This window comes from Bos taurus, chromosome 1 (genome assembly GCF_002263795.3).
Source record: "Bos taurus isolate L1 Dominette 01449 registration number 42190680 breed Hereford chromosome 1, ARS-UCD2.0, whole genome shotgun sequence".
Lineage (NCBI taxonomy): Eukaryota > Metazoa > Chordata > Mammalia > Artiodactyla > Bovidae > Bos > Bos taurus.
Window position 1 is genome coordinate 82,382,601 of NC_037328.1, and position 15,632 is coordinate 82,398,232.

The following is a 15,632-nucleotide window of genomic DNA, read 5'->3' on the forward strand; positions in this document are numbered from 1 at the left end:
AAGTTAATTTGAGTCGATTTTAAATATAATCCCACGTCATATTACTTTGAGGAGGATTCCAAAACAACAAAGTTCACAACTCCAAAAGTTTCATCTCTCCTAAGTGTTCTCCAGGCATAGACTACAAGGCTATGATGGTCAACACCACAGGAAGCCCTAATAACATCACTATCCACATGGCTGAAGGCATTACTAAACAGCCATTCAGAGGAGATACCCCAAATATAACTAGCTTTACATGTTAATAAACCAACCATCACAGCAAAGCATACAATTTAAATTGAGCTGGTAATCCAAAATGAGAAAAACAAAGTATGAAGACTGTCACAAGAAAAGCAGTTTTCATTTTAACATACCAAAGGAGCTCAGCCATGGCAATGAAATAAGAACAGAATGCAAACACTCTGGGATTTATTAGAATTTTTCCCTCCTCTTCAAGAGAAAAGAGAAACCCTTTTAAATAACAGATTTATCTAATCATTGTTCAATGTCTGAGTTTTAGTTCAGTCTCCATTATTCAAAATATTTTTAAAACTGCACAGGTGGGTCAAATGACTGTTCTGGTTCATCTTGATTTTGAAAGGAATGAATTTCATCACCTACATAAGGATTAAATTCAGAAAACGTCATAGAAATGTAATCCTCAACAGGTGGTTCCCATTCTAGCAAATATGAGTTACTCTCCACCTAAAAGAGGAAGGACAATTGCCCAGGTTTCCCCCATTGCTTGCCTATCTCTCTATTTAAATTGACTTCATGATATATGAGCTGGGCCGGGGTATACCAAATGCCCAGAGAGAACACTTTTTCCTTTTTTGTTGTTTTTGGGGTTTTTTTGTTTGTTTGTTCTGGTTTTTTTGCGTGGGGGGGGGGGGTGGTCTGCAACAAGAGCTTTCACTGATAAACCTAAAAATTACAATGTGGCTATGGTGTCATGATCCACTTCTCTATCAATCTCTTACCCTCATAAAAAATAAAACTTTGTCCAAACTGAATATGCAAAACACTAATTAAACTCCATGAAAAGAACATAAAAACATATCAAAGTTCCTGGGATATGAATCACGATTCATATCAACATCATTATTATTACTATTACTTATATAATCTATATATTTGAATTCAGAAAACCAAAACCGAAAGACTACGTAAAACTATAAGCCTTGAGGCCAAAGGAAAATTTGATAAACATACCAGAATCAGCATCTATTGTCTTAATGGACTATTAAATATTTTTGTACTAATCCAGTGCTCCAAACCATTTTCAAAACAGACACAGATACTCTGTTCCAGCCATTACACACTGGCCACTTTCACCAATACCACCCCCATTTCACAACAAAAGCAGCACTAGACTTGGAGCCAAAAACCCCTAATTTTGAGTAATTGCTCTGCTATCTCCTAACCCAATGATGTAAGACAAGTTAATATCACCTCTGAGTCTGTCTTCTCATTTGTAAAATAGGATACGGCTTTCCCTACTTTCAAAGTTGTGAGAGTATATGAAATAAGGTACATGAAAAGACTTTTGTGAATTATAAAAACATCACTCAGTTGTAAAAGATTCTGATCAATCATTCCTCCATATGAAAACACTAAAAAAAAAAATCGCTCTACCTCAACCAAATACACAAGATGGCAACTAAACTGAAAAGGAATTTAAAGAAAAGGCAGATAGTGTTTCTTTTAGGCTTGCTGCCATATTTCATTTAGGCACACCCGAGACTCCGGGCAGACCTTTATTTCATGGCTGCACTAATTTCTATGTCAAGATGTGTAGCTATGTCTTATGAGTCAAAAATAATCACACAAAACCCATGAAAGCCAGATTCTGTTTTTCTTAAGCCTCGGGCCAAGAGAAGTGCTGTGCTTTGTTTTATGCTCATTCCTGCTTCATTATGCCATTGCAGGTTATAAAGCTGGGGGAAGAGAACAAAATACTTACAGCTGCAGACACTATCTGGGCAGAAATTCCCTTCAAAAGTGAATGTCGCATAACTGATCCATGGAGTGAAAAAGAATCAGGTAATTTCTTCTTTCTTTAAGGAAAAAAAAAAAGGAAAACGTTTAAGAACAGAAAATAAAAACTGAAAAGGCAAGGTCTTTAAAGCTTTGAAAGAAGAAAAAGTAAATAAAAACAAGAAAAGCAGAAAGCAATACTGTATTAATTTGTTAGCTCTGTTTTCTGAAGAGGTATAAAGTCTAACAGTCTCACATTAAAATGTTATACTAAATTCACCCTGAAACTCAGAGAAGCACAGCAGGAAAATGAATAAAGCCACCATCTCTTCTTCACAGATTCAACCTATTCCTTGCTCACCTTAATAACTACAGCGAAAGACTCTGCTACTCATCAGAAGGTTGCCTATAGAGAAGCCCTGCTTACAGGTTTATATCACCTCTACCTGCCTTCCACCTTTGCAACCATTCTTGCCCTACTGTCGTCTGTAACGACCCTCTCATTTTCCCAACCAACTGCCTCAAATTTCCGACTCATTACTCATTCTCTGATGCTCCTACTAACAGCTCCTTTCACTTACCCTACTCATCACTGTACAAAAAATACTTCTTTAAGCTTTTACCAAACACTGAACACCTACTCCCACCTGGCTTTCATGACTAAAAGTATGTTCTGGGGATACAAATATAAAAAGCTCATAGTTTCCACTCTCGAGGATCTCATATCCTAGCTAGAGGGACTAATGAGTAACTCACTCAAATTAACGGATAAATGTTAGAAAAGAAAAATGAATAAAGCATGATAGAAACAAAATAAGACTTTAATCCTGTTTATTAAGGGGATATCAGGGACAGTTATAGAAAAGAGAAGACATCTGATCTGACCTTGATGGATAACTAGGAGTCTGTCGGACCAAAAAAAAGCACAAGCAAAAATATGAAGATGTAATGGTGTACAGTGTGTGTGGGGAGTGTGAGTACACAAAAGGCATGGGCCAGGAGGCAGATGTGGGAGTGCTCTGCATTTACGTCAAAATAGTAAGCAGGCTTCAGAGTGACACTATGCAAAGCAGTTCGGACATTACAATGTGGGCAAAAAGATGACACCACAGCTTTTAAGCAGGTAAATGACCAAACCATCAAAAACACTTAAGTACTGTGATTCCATACAAATTTCAGGACTGCTTTTCTGTGAAAAATGTCACTGAGATTCTGATAGGGACTGACCCAAATCTATACATAGGCAGGGGTAGTATGAACATTTTAATTAATCCATGAACATGGAAAGCTTTCCATCCATTTGTTTTCTTTAATTTACCAATGTCTTTATCTTTCAATGTACAACTCTTTCACCTCCTTGTTCCAAAACGTCTTCCTAACTACTTCATTGCTTTTGATGCTGCTGTAAATGTGATTTTTATTCTTTTTTATATATTTCATTGTTAGTTTATAGAAACACAACTGATCTCTATCAGCCAAAGTAATCTTAAGAAAAAAGTACAAAGCTGGAGGCATCACACCTTCTGATTTCCAACTATATTATAAGCTACAGTAACCAAAACAGTATGGTACTAACATTAAAAAAGACAAAGATCAATGACCAGAATAGAGAGCACAGAAATAACCACTTGCATATACAGTCAACTAACATTTGACAAAGGAGCCAAGAACACTCAATGAGGAGAGAATATTCTTTTCAACAAATGGTGCTAGGAAAACTGGGTAATCACATGCAGAAGAAGGAAATCATCCCTCTGTCTTATACCACTCACAAAGATTAAATGGATTAAAGACTTAAACATAAGACTTCAAACCACAAAACTCCTAGGAAAAAGCAAACAGAAAAGCCCCTGACAGTAGTACTGGCATAGATTTTTTTAGTTATGTACGACACCAAAAGTACAAGCAACAAAAGTGGATATACATATGCTATATATAAGTATATATAAATAAATAGGACTACATCAAACTAAAAAGCCTCTGCACAGCTAAAGAAGCAATCAAAACATAAAAGGCAACTATGGAACACGGAAAAATATCTGCAAACCCTTAACCCCATAATAACCAATATATAAAAAGAACTCTTATAACTCGGGAGCAAGAAAACCAACGGGCAGAGGACCTAAATAGGCATTTTTCCAAGGAAGACATACAGATGGCCAATAGGTCCATGAAAAGGTGCTCAACATCACTAATTTTCAGGGAAATGCAAATGAAAACCACAATGAGATACCACCTCATACCCATTAGTATGGCTATTATCAAAACAACAAAAGATAAGTGTTGGTGGGGATCCAAATAAAAAGGAATCCCTGGCCACTGTTGGTAGGGATGTAAATGGTGCAGCCACTATGGAAAATAGCATGGAGGTCCCTCAAAAAATTAAAAATAGAACTACCATGTGATCCAGCAATCCCACTTCTGGGTTGTATACCCAAAAGAAACAAAATCACTACCTTTTAAAAAGCAACTCATAGAAACAGAGACTAGAATAGTGATATCCAGGGCCTGGGGGAAATACAGAGATTCTAGTCAAAGGATATAGACTTACAGTTTTTAGATGAATAAGTTCTGGAGATCTAATGTACAGGGTGATGACTATCGTTAACAACACTTATATACTTGAAAGTTACTAAGAAAGTAGATCTTAGATTTTCTGACTCCAGAAAAAAATTGTAATTATGTGAGGTGATAAAGGTGTTAAGTAACCTTTCTGCGCTAATCATTTCATAATATACATATATCAAAGAATTATACTATATACATTAAATCTACACAGTACTGTATGTCAATTATATCTCAATAAAGCAGAACAAAGTTTAGTTGTAGAAGAAACTGACGAACAAGTTAATATACCCAGCCATGGCCCCTATTTCACAAGAGTTGACAACCTAAAGAATACAGCCCTGATACAGGCAAAATTTAAGAAGTTGAAGAAAAATACACCGACAAGTTATCAACATTAAAGTTACACATGAATTCAATAAAACATTTACATTATGCTTCCTCCACTTCTTTTTCCTTTTCATGTGCTCTCCAAGAATGTGGAAGGTGAAAGCAGCCAAAATGAAGCTATTTAGGGTTAGAAGTCTTTTTCCCAAATCTTAATCATCTTTGCAACTCTCCTCTGAACCCATTCCAAGGGAATGAAGAAATGCTGGAGCTGTCCTTAGACGGCGGGAGGAAGGTGGTGGAGGAAGGAGTGGAGGGAACAGAAGGCTGGTGAGGTGATTCCCACCACCTTTCCCACACATCTCCACATTTCCACCATGGACACTGCTCCAGGTCTGATGTGTGCACCCTCTAAAGGCTCTCCTGCTTCTGGGACTCCCTGGCTATATTTAGCTTCCTACTGAGGGCTTCCCAGGTGGGGCTAGTGGAGATGATCCCTGAGTCAGGAAAGATCCCTGGAGTAGGAAATGGCATGGCATTCCAGTATTCTTCCCTGAAAATTCCATGGACAGAGGAGCCTGGTGGGCTACAGTCCATGGGGCTACAAAGAGTTGGACACAACTGAGTGACTGAGCACACACCCTGGAGGTGCAGAAGACTGACAGAGTATCCACCTTCTTATGCTCTCAACAGTATCAAAATCTTCAGGGTCTAACAAGCATTTTATTTCCACCTAAGTGCAATGGCACCCCACTCCAGTACTCCTGCCTGGAAAATCCCATGGATGGAGGAGCCTGGTGGGCTGCAGTCCATGGAGTAGCTACGAGTCGGACACGACTGAGCGACCTCACTTTCACTTTTCACTTTCACGCATTGGAGAAGGAAATGGCAACCCACTCCAGTGTTCTTGCCTGAGAATCCCAGGGACGGGGGAGCCTGGTGGGCTGCCATCTATGGGGTCGCACAGAGTCAGACACGACTGAAGTGACTTAGCAGCAGCAGCAGCAAGTGGCCTTCTACTTTCCATGCAGGGCTTCAGCAGACCATATCATATACAAGTGTGATTTAAACGAATACTTACCAGAGAGCCAGAAATAAACCCTACACCTACAGTCAATTAATCTTCGACAAAGAAGGCAAGAATATAAAATGAGGGGGAAAAAGTCTCTTTAGCTTAGTGGTGCTGGAAAAGTTGAACAGACGTATATAAAGCAATAAAGGTAGAACACACCTTTTCATCATGCACAAAAATAAACTCGAAATGGCTTAAAGACTTAAACATAAGCCATGACACCATAAAACTCCTAGAAGAGAACATAGGCAGAACATTCTATGGCATAAATCGTACCAATGTTTTCTTTGGTCAGTCTCCCAAGGCAAAAGAAATAAAAACAAAAATAAACAAATGGGACATAATCAAATGTACAAGCTTTTTGTAGAGCAAAGGAAACCTTAAACAAAATGAAAAGACAACCTACAGAATGGGAGAAAATATTGGCAAACGATACACCCAACAAGGGTTTAATTTCCAAAATATATAAACAGCTCATACAACTCAACAACAACAAGAAAAACCAATCGAAAAATGGACAGAAAACCTAAACAGACATTTCTCCAAAGACATACAGATGGCCAACAAACACATGAAAAGAGGCTCAACATCACTATTAGAGAAATGGAAACCAAAACCACAATGAGGTACTACTTCACACCAGTCATTAAAAAGTCAGAATGGCCATCATTAAAAAGTCTACCAGTGTTGGAGAGGGTATAGAGAGCAGAGAATGCTCCTACACTGTTACTGGGAATGAAAGCTGGTACAGCCACTGTGGAAAACAGTAGGAAGGTTCCTCAGAAAACTAAAAATAGAATTACCATATGATCCAGCAATCCCATTTTGGGGCATATAGCCAGACAAAACTATAATTCAAAAAGACACACACATCCCTATGTTCATAGCAGCACTACTCACAAGACCCAAGACATGGAAACAACCTAAATGTCCACTGACAGATGAACGGACAAAGACGTGGTACCTATATACACTGGATAAAAAAAAAAAAATAATGCCATTTGCAGCAACATGGATGCAACCAGAGATTATCATACCAAGTGAATTAAGTCAGAGAAAGAAAGACAAATACCAATATGATATCACCTTTATGTGGCATCTAAAATATGGTACAAATGAGAGCGGCCTGTGGGGCCCTGCCCCCTCACCTGGGTCTGGGGGCCCGGCGAGACCGCGGGCGGGTGGGGGCAAAAAAAATAAATAAATAAAATAAAATAAAATAAAATATGGTACAAATGAATCTATGAAACAGAAAGAGACTCACAGACAAACAGATTTGTGGTTGCCAAGGGGATGGAAGGGTGGGGGAGGGACGGACTGGGAGAATTACATGAAGAATGGATAAACAACAAGGTCCTACTGTATAGAACAGGAACTACATTCAATATCCCAGGATATTGGAAAAGAATATGAAAAAGAATATATATATATGTATAACTTAGTCACTCCTGCTATACAGCAGAAATCAACACAACTCTGTATATCAACTATACTTCAACTTTTTAAAAAAAAGAATACTTACCTTTTTAAGTTGGTCCTGTCACCACTATCTGAGCTTGCCACAGATGAAGTATCGTAAGAGTGAGAATCAATAGTATCAATGTTTAACAATGTAGGATCTTCAAGAACAAAAGATTCATCTTCATCATCAGTCTAAATTAGAAGAACATGGATACATTAATTCAAAAGTCCAAATACTCTCTAAGTCAAACAGGCATTAACGGGTTTCTCCAAAATAAACATATGCTTTCGCTGTTTTTCACCCCTTTTCCATGCATTGCTATTGACCAGAGAGGCACAGTACAGAATTAAATTTCAACTCTAGATCTCTCTCCCTACTTTTTTCACTCCAAAAAATTATTTCCTGTAGCTGAAAGAAGTAGGAGCAGTTATACAGATTATATTTTTAGTTGCCAAATATGTCTTCATATTCAAACCTGTCTAGGTGCTTTACTAGTTAACTAACAGCCAACAGCTGATTGAAGAAAATAAATACCACCTGACTATAAACAGCATGCCTTAATAACATGACAAACAGAAGAAAGGCATTCTGGGTTGGAAACAGCATGTGCAAACAGTGATTTCATAATATGGATTGTGCCAATGAAAAAGGAAGTAGTCTAAGATGAGCAGAGTATACAAGTAGGAGTTGGAGATGATCCTAGAAACATAAGCTGGGACCCACATCGTAAAAACCTTTATATTTCATTAAGCTAGGTGACAGGAGGTCCCACATTCACCACTGTATTCCTAGTGCCTAGCACAATGCCAGACACATAATCAGTACTCATTTACTTAATAAATTAATGTACTGCATACCACAGGCAGTTGGAAGACAAGGAGATCTCTAAGAAATCGACACATGATGAGAATTATGTTTAAGAAGATAAATGGGGTAGAATGAAGATGAATGAGAGTAGAGGGGAAGACTGGGGCAGGGAGACTAATAAGAACCAGGAAGAAGGCTACTGCAATTTCAAGGAAAGAGAGAAGAGTTCAGTCTAGGAATGCAGCCAAAGGGGTCAAGAGAAGGAATAAGGAGACATTACTGAGGTAAAATTAAAGATTCCTGCTTACCATTTAAACAGTGTTTTGCGGGGGGCAGAGGGGCTTAAGTTTAAGAAAGAAGTCAAAAAAGATTCCAAGGATTCTAGCTAGAGCAACTAGGCAAAAGGTAATACCGCTAATTGAGATAAGAATTATCTCAGCAGATAAAGCAAAATGAGTCTAGCTTCAAACAAGCTGATTCTAGGCAGCAGACATTAGAGAAAAAAGTTCTGATCACACCTTCGGTTTCAGCTGGACTACCTTCTCCCTTATTTCTACCCATGTTCTTAAGACAGCAGTCCACACTCCACTTTCTCGACCCATTACTGGCTACTGAGTACTACTCTTGAAGTTACCAGTCAAATCTGCCAGCCTATTTTCCTTTAGCATGCTACTGCCGCATATGCATCAAGTAATACCACTGGCTAAGCCTCATTCCTAGAAATTTTCTCTTCCCTTAGTTTCCAATACATCTATTTACTGTTCCTTCAACTTATGTGGCCTCTTCTATTAGTCATGTTCTCTACTTTCTCTTCAGCCCAACCTTTGAGTGATTTTGTTCCCCAGGATTACATTCTTGGCTCTTGGCTCTTCCTACTTCACAAACTTTCTATATGAACTAGCTAATCCACACCTATAGCTTCAAATACCATGACATGCTCAGGACTCCAAAATCTGTATCTTTAGTACCAACATTTCTCTTGAGGTTTACGCCACATTTCCAACTGTTTTTCAGATATCTCCACATACACATGAGTGCTAAGAACAGGATGAAGGCTTGCAAGGAGTTACTGTGCTACTTGAGAGCTGTACAAGAATGGAAGGACAGCCCTAGGGAAAGGGAACGGAAACAACTCATAAATGAAATGCAGAACCAAGGTCTTAAGCAAGAGAGTCAGCCAGAATATTATTTGATTTTCTTAAGCAGCCCAGGGATATAATTAAAGAAAATAGATTAGCTAAATTAAGCCAGGGTTGAGGGCTTACGGGATTAAGTGGGGGGAAAAAATGAAGAAGATAATTAAGGGTATCAGTGAGGCTGAATTTAAAATTACTAGCTTCACGGTGTGTGCTGTGCTTAGTCGCTCAGTTGTGTCCAACTCTTTGAGACCCCATGGACTGCAGCCTGCCAGGCTCCTCTGTCCATGAAGATTTTCCAGGCAAGAATATTGGAGTGGGTTGCCATGCCCTCCTCCAGGGGATCTTCCTGATCTAGCAATCAAACCAGGGTATCTTGCATTGCAGGTGGATTCTTTACCAACTGAGCCACCACAGAAGCTACACGGTTGAGATATCAATTCTCACAAACTGATGTGTAGAATCTACACAATCCTATCAAATTTCACCTGGTATATGTGTGTGTAAACCAATAAAGTAATTCTAAAACTTATGTAGAAATGCAAAAGACTAAGAATAATCAAGGCAATCTTAACAACAAAGCTGGAAGATTTGAACCTACTAGATATCAAGACCTATTACAAAGATTCAAACAGACTGTGATACTGGGGCAAGTACAGAAAGACCAATGAAACCACACCCACCATTTATGATCACCTGATTTAAAACAAAAAGTGACACCAGAGAAAACGGTGCTCAGTAAGTGCTGCTGCCTCATACCTCACACCATCCCACACACAAATTTTACACGAACTGCAGATCTAATGTAAAAGGCAGAACAATAAAGATTTTAAAATAAGATGGCATCAACATAACCTTGAAATTTGCAAAATTTTCTTCAATAGGATGCAGCAAAAAGCTAACAAAAATGGAAAAACTTAGTAAGCTGAACTACTGCTAAGAACTTCTGCTCATCGAAAGAAACCATTAACTGAGGGAAAAAGTAACCCACAGAACAGAAGAAGATATTTGCAATACATACATCTAATAGAAAGCTTATATACATCACATATAAAGAACTCCTAAAAATACTTTAAAAATCAACTCAACAGAAAAAGGGCAAAAGACATGAAAAATCAATTCACAAAAGAGATATCCAAAAGGCTACAACATATGTCAAGGAACACAATTTCATCAATCTTCAGGAAAATTCAGATTAAAACTCAGATGGGATGCTACTACACACCTATTAGGTATGAATGGTTAAAGTGAAAAAGAGAAAAATTAAAAAGCTGATGAAGATACGGGAACCATATCTTCATATATGATATATACATATAACCATATATATGATATGGTAATATATATGATAATATCATATATAACCATATAAGGTTATTTATATAACCATATCCATATATTGCTGCAGAAAGCATACACTATCACAACCACTTTGAGAAACCTGTGGCAGTATCTACCAAAGCTGACCATGCCCATATCTGATGATGCAGCGACTCTACTCTGAGGGACATACCCAGAAGACATGTGTGTGTGTACACATGTGTGTAGTTACCTGAAGACAGGAATAAGAGTATTTACAGCAGCACTTGTCAAAGTGGCCAGAAACTAGATATTATAAAACTGCCCATAAACAGTAGAATGAATAAAAAATAGTATGTATTTTACACAGCAAAGGGAATGGATGAATAACTACATGCAGGAAAATACAAATGAATCTGAAAACACAATATTAAGGGAAACAAGTCAGACACACAAAAGCATATATTGTGTAATTCCATTTTTATGAAGTTCAAAGCCAGAAAGCCAATCAATGCTGGTAGAAGTCAGGATAGTGATTATCCTGGGTTCAATACTAAAGGAGCACAAGAGGAGTTTCTGGGGTGCTAGCAATGCTTTATTTCTTCAGATGGACTCCAGTTACACGAAGAATTCTGTTTGTGAAAATTCACCAAGCTGTACACTTATGACCTGAGTAGATTTTCTTTATGTATGTGATATCTCCATTAAAAGTTCCAAAGAAATATCCAGCTGCATGAGCCAACAGTGGATCTGAAGTCAGGGCTACTCTCAAACATGGGGACTAAACAGGATCAACAGACTTGGTCCTAAGGAGGTCAAAGAGGAGGTTTAATGGAAGGAAGAGAATGTAGGGATGGGGGAGGATTATTATAGAGAACGGAATTTCAAGATTAAAAACCTCAGAAGTAGCACAGTTTCAAAGGATGCCAAGGCCTAGTAACATTATTTCATGACCTAAGTTCTGAGATTTAGCATGTCTCAGTAATCTCTAACTTTCTGTAAAATAGATGACCACTTCTTCCCAGCATCTCTTCAGGTTTATTTATGAATTTTATAGGATATATATACCCCCACATATCCTAGAACAAGTGCTTATTTACATTTTCTACTTTTGTCCCTTTTCTTTCTTAAAATCACTCTTCAATACTTCTTCCCTTTTTAGTCTTCATAATGTTCTACAATTTAAATTATTTTTATTTTCACTTGTCCACCTGTTGAGCTCCCTGGTGGTGTGACAGCCAGCCAATTTCCAGTCCTATTTTTCTCTCAAAATCAGAGACAATCACATAGCACTTCATAATCGCAGTATTTAACACTGTGACCCAAACGCACAAGGCACCCAAATTAGTGAGGAAGATAACTGAGAAGTATCATCTTCTCAGTTAACCACTAGTGATTACTACACTTACTGATACTAGTAGGTATGTAAATTCTGCAAAGATAGTTTTCTTTCATTATAAACTACAGCCTCATTCATAAGAGCATTACTTTGACATTATGGTACAAAGATGTACAAACAGGGCTTTGTACACATCCTCTAAGACTATTTTTAGTTCTCACTTTGTAATTGAAATAATTATGTGATTAACATCATGTTATGAAAACTGACAAATTAATCTCTTCATCTCTAAATGAAAGATTTCCTATTAGAAAGCAATAAATAAATATGACTTTAACAGGATAGTCTCTCATTAACCAAAGCCTTCTTGGTCAAAATTATAAATGCTCAAGTCTTCTTAATACAGATCAAGCATAAAATTTAAAAATATATTCAAAGAAACAGCAATATCAAGCTGATATTTTAAAAGAATAAAAGATGTAATTCATAGAGAAAGTAGTTTGCATCCTATATAGTACTGTCTATAAACCTAAAAGTATAGATAAAGAAGTAATAAAGGGGCGAGAGCCAAAAAAAAAAAAAGGCAAACCAGGGCCCAACCCCACCTATGGGGCCAGTGAGCATTTCTGTTGAGGAATCTTTGCATCATCTTTTACAAAACATAACTATGGATCTGAAACAGATTTTTAAAAATCTTTCTTAAATTAGGAGCTAAAACTTCCAATGGGAGTCTTAAGCAAGTTGTTAAAAGATCAAGAAGACTGAGTTGAAGAATTGTCAGCAGATGCAGGGTACAAAAAAGCCAGCACACTTCATCAACATGTACTTCCAAAGAGCTCCTTTGTAAAGCCTTTATGATCTGCTAATTCAGAAAGTAACATCATTTCAGAGCTCTGAGAAACTTTTTAATCAAGATGGTATTCGTAAGATAAACTATGGCGGCTTCATTTTCTTTATATAGAAGGGTGATGAAGTGCATTACAAGGCTGTGGATACTCTTTTGTATCTCCTGAGGACGAACTATTTGAATATCACTGGAAGAGATGACATTATCAAAACATAATACAAATCTCAAAAGTGTCATGAATTTAGTATTTCAACTCACTTAATAAAACATTTCTTTAGTCGGCCCAAGTATGAGGTATTGTCCTGGGCACAGAGATAAACAAGACATGGCTTCTGCCCCTGAAAAGCTCACAATCTAGAACTTTCTGCAATAATGGAAATACTCTTGGCATCTATGCTGTCCACTACAATAGCCACTAGCCACATGTGACATGTGATTACTTGAAGTGTGCCTTGTACAACTGAGCAAATGGATTTTTAATTTTTCTTTACCTGTAATCAGTTTAAATTGCCACATGTGACTGTTGGCTCCCTTACTAGACAATGCAGATCTGGAAACATACACAAAACCCAGAAGTATTCAAATCAAAGTGATAAAACAGCGACTGTTAATATATACCTACTTCATTTAGTATGCTTTCCAGTGTTGGAGGAGTATCAACCTGAGGAATATCGAACTCCTTATCATCAATCTAAATAGAGAAAAGAAATTAATACTCACATAATAATGCTTTTCCTCTTATAATTGGGAGGATGTTTTAATTGATTAGAACCATTATCCATTAGAAGACAAACAGACCACCAAACTCTTCTCATGGAAAGCCAACTCAATAATTCATGATATTAAGGGTTAGGTCAAACAACTACAGAACTGTTTCCTTTTCTATCCACATATTCAGAGTTTATCAAGGACAAATATGCACTGATGGCAACATCCTAACAATCCTTTCCAGAAAGCTTCTGTTGAAGGGCTTTGGTATCTGCTTTCTTAAACAAAACAGCATTTCTTACGACAAACCCTGAACTTCTAAGTCATAAGAGATATACAAAGGTCTGACACTGAATTTCCTAATTATTTCATAAATTATGGTGGTGGATGATTAGGTCAAACAACTTGTTATTAAATATTCATATCGTCACAAAAACCTATTGATATCAGATCAGTGAGAAAAAAAAAATCACTGCACAAGAATTCTAAGTCTACCGCCACCACTATGATAGAGATATCATTTAACATAGCTGCACTTCAGTTTCTTCCCCTGTAAAAACGGAGTAGCAGAGCGTTGTGAAGCTCAAATGAGAAGATGTATTAGAGTGTTTTATAAACTATAATCAGCTATAGAAATGAAGAGTAGCATTATTTCATAAAACTGTATATAGATGCCTATTAATCTATGCAAAAATGATGAAATTAGAGTCTTTGAATTATAAAGTGCACTCTAAGCAACATTTTGGTTAAACATCATCACTTGACAAAAGCTGAATTTTTACCAGATCATTTCTGAACTCCAGTTCCTTGTCCAGATCTATATAAGAGAATTTTGAAAGTGAAGCTTCTAGACTGAAAGACTTGTTCAGTTCCTCATCAGTAGTCTTGGCACAGAGGCTCTGTTCCACATTTTCATGGTCTGGTTCATTTTCCATGTTTACTTTTAATAACTGTATTCAGTCAATCCAAGCAAGTTTTTGTTTTGTTTTTTTGGCCTCAGATCATGATGAACTGAATGATGATCTCCTTTCAAAAAAGAAAAAATATATTACTTAGATATCCTCAAATGGACATACCAAAGACTTACTGGGTCAGACTTTTGTGGAAACTGATTTCACTCAATCATCTGATTATAGACAAAGAGAAATCAATCCTAGGGTATGAGCTATGATATGGGGGGAGGGTTTTTTGGGAAGTGGCCCACCACCCAAAGTCCTAAATCTGGTGACAGTGATGACATAGGACAAGCTCAACCACTAGACCTGGTACCAACCAGATTTATGTACCTAAAAACAAGAGGGTAACTGGTGCCAAAATCTGTAGTTAACCCCTTCTTCACATTCCCAAACCTGAGCAGATCTCCAGTTCTCCGTGAAGATAAGCATACAGACCAGTTTCGTCATCAGCATCCAGACAGGGCCAGAGACCTCCAAGGGAAACTTAGTGGAGACACAGAGGGCCCACAATGGGTAGCAAGTCACTTAACAGGACACCAGCAAGTCTCAAGGTTCAGATCTATTAGAGGAGACGACACTGATGCCAGTGTAAAATAATGCCACCGCTGACTAGAGATTTCTAGAAAGAAGGCTGGATAAGGGAAGGCAGAGACAGTAAAGAAAAAGAAATGTATGCAAATTTTGTTTTTTCACAGGTCTATCAGTGTATAATGATACACTATCATATCAAAAAGAAACATAATCTGGTTTACTTTAAAAAAAACTGTCTAGAAAACAACTGTCTGCAAAATTTCTGAAAAACTAAAAATATACTCAGGAAAAAATATACATAGTTTAACCATTAAATTTGCCCTTACATGTTTTCTGTTAATAATTAGGATGTAAGTGACCAAACTTTAAAACGTTTATCGCTTAACTCTGCCTGTATACAATAAAAAAACAAAAATATGAAAATAGAAACAAGGCCACAGTAATGATTATAATAAAAGCAAAGGTAATTTTGTTTTCTAGACTAGGTGTTTTCCATGGTACCCCATGAGCACTAATTCTCAGTAGGAAGCTTCCTCAAATGATATACTACCCGCAGACAGCAGAAGGCAATGGCACCCGACTCCAGTATTCTTGCCTAGGAAATCCATGGACAGGGAGCCTGGC

At 37.4% G+C, this 15,632-nt stretch overlaps 1 protein-coding gene across 3 annotated transcripts in view; it reads right to left on the minus strand.

Moving 5' to 3' along the window:
• Positions 1-15,632, minus strand: part of VPS8 (VPS8 subunit of CORVET complex) — a 291,024-nt gene that overhangs the window by 266,875 nt on the left and 8,517 nt on the right. For all 3 annotated transcript variants that reach the window (XM_024995281.2, XM_024995278.2, XM_059888314.1), the window contains exons 2-5: positions 14,304-14,547; positions 13,436-13,504; positions 7,446-7,576; positions 1,946-2,039 (exon numbers count right to left, since the gene is read on the minus strand). In XM_024995281.2, the coding sequence (XP_024851049.1) occupies positions 1,946-2,039; positions 7,446-7,576; positions 13,436-13,504; positions 14,304-14,456 (447 nt within the window). In that variant the 5' untranslated portion in view covers positions 14,457-14,547. The remainder of the gene's footprint in view (positions 1-1,945; positions 2,040-7,445; positions 7,577-13,435; positions 13,505-14,303; positions 14,548-15,632) is intronic.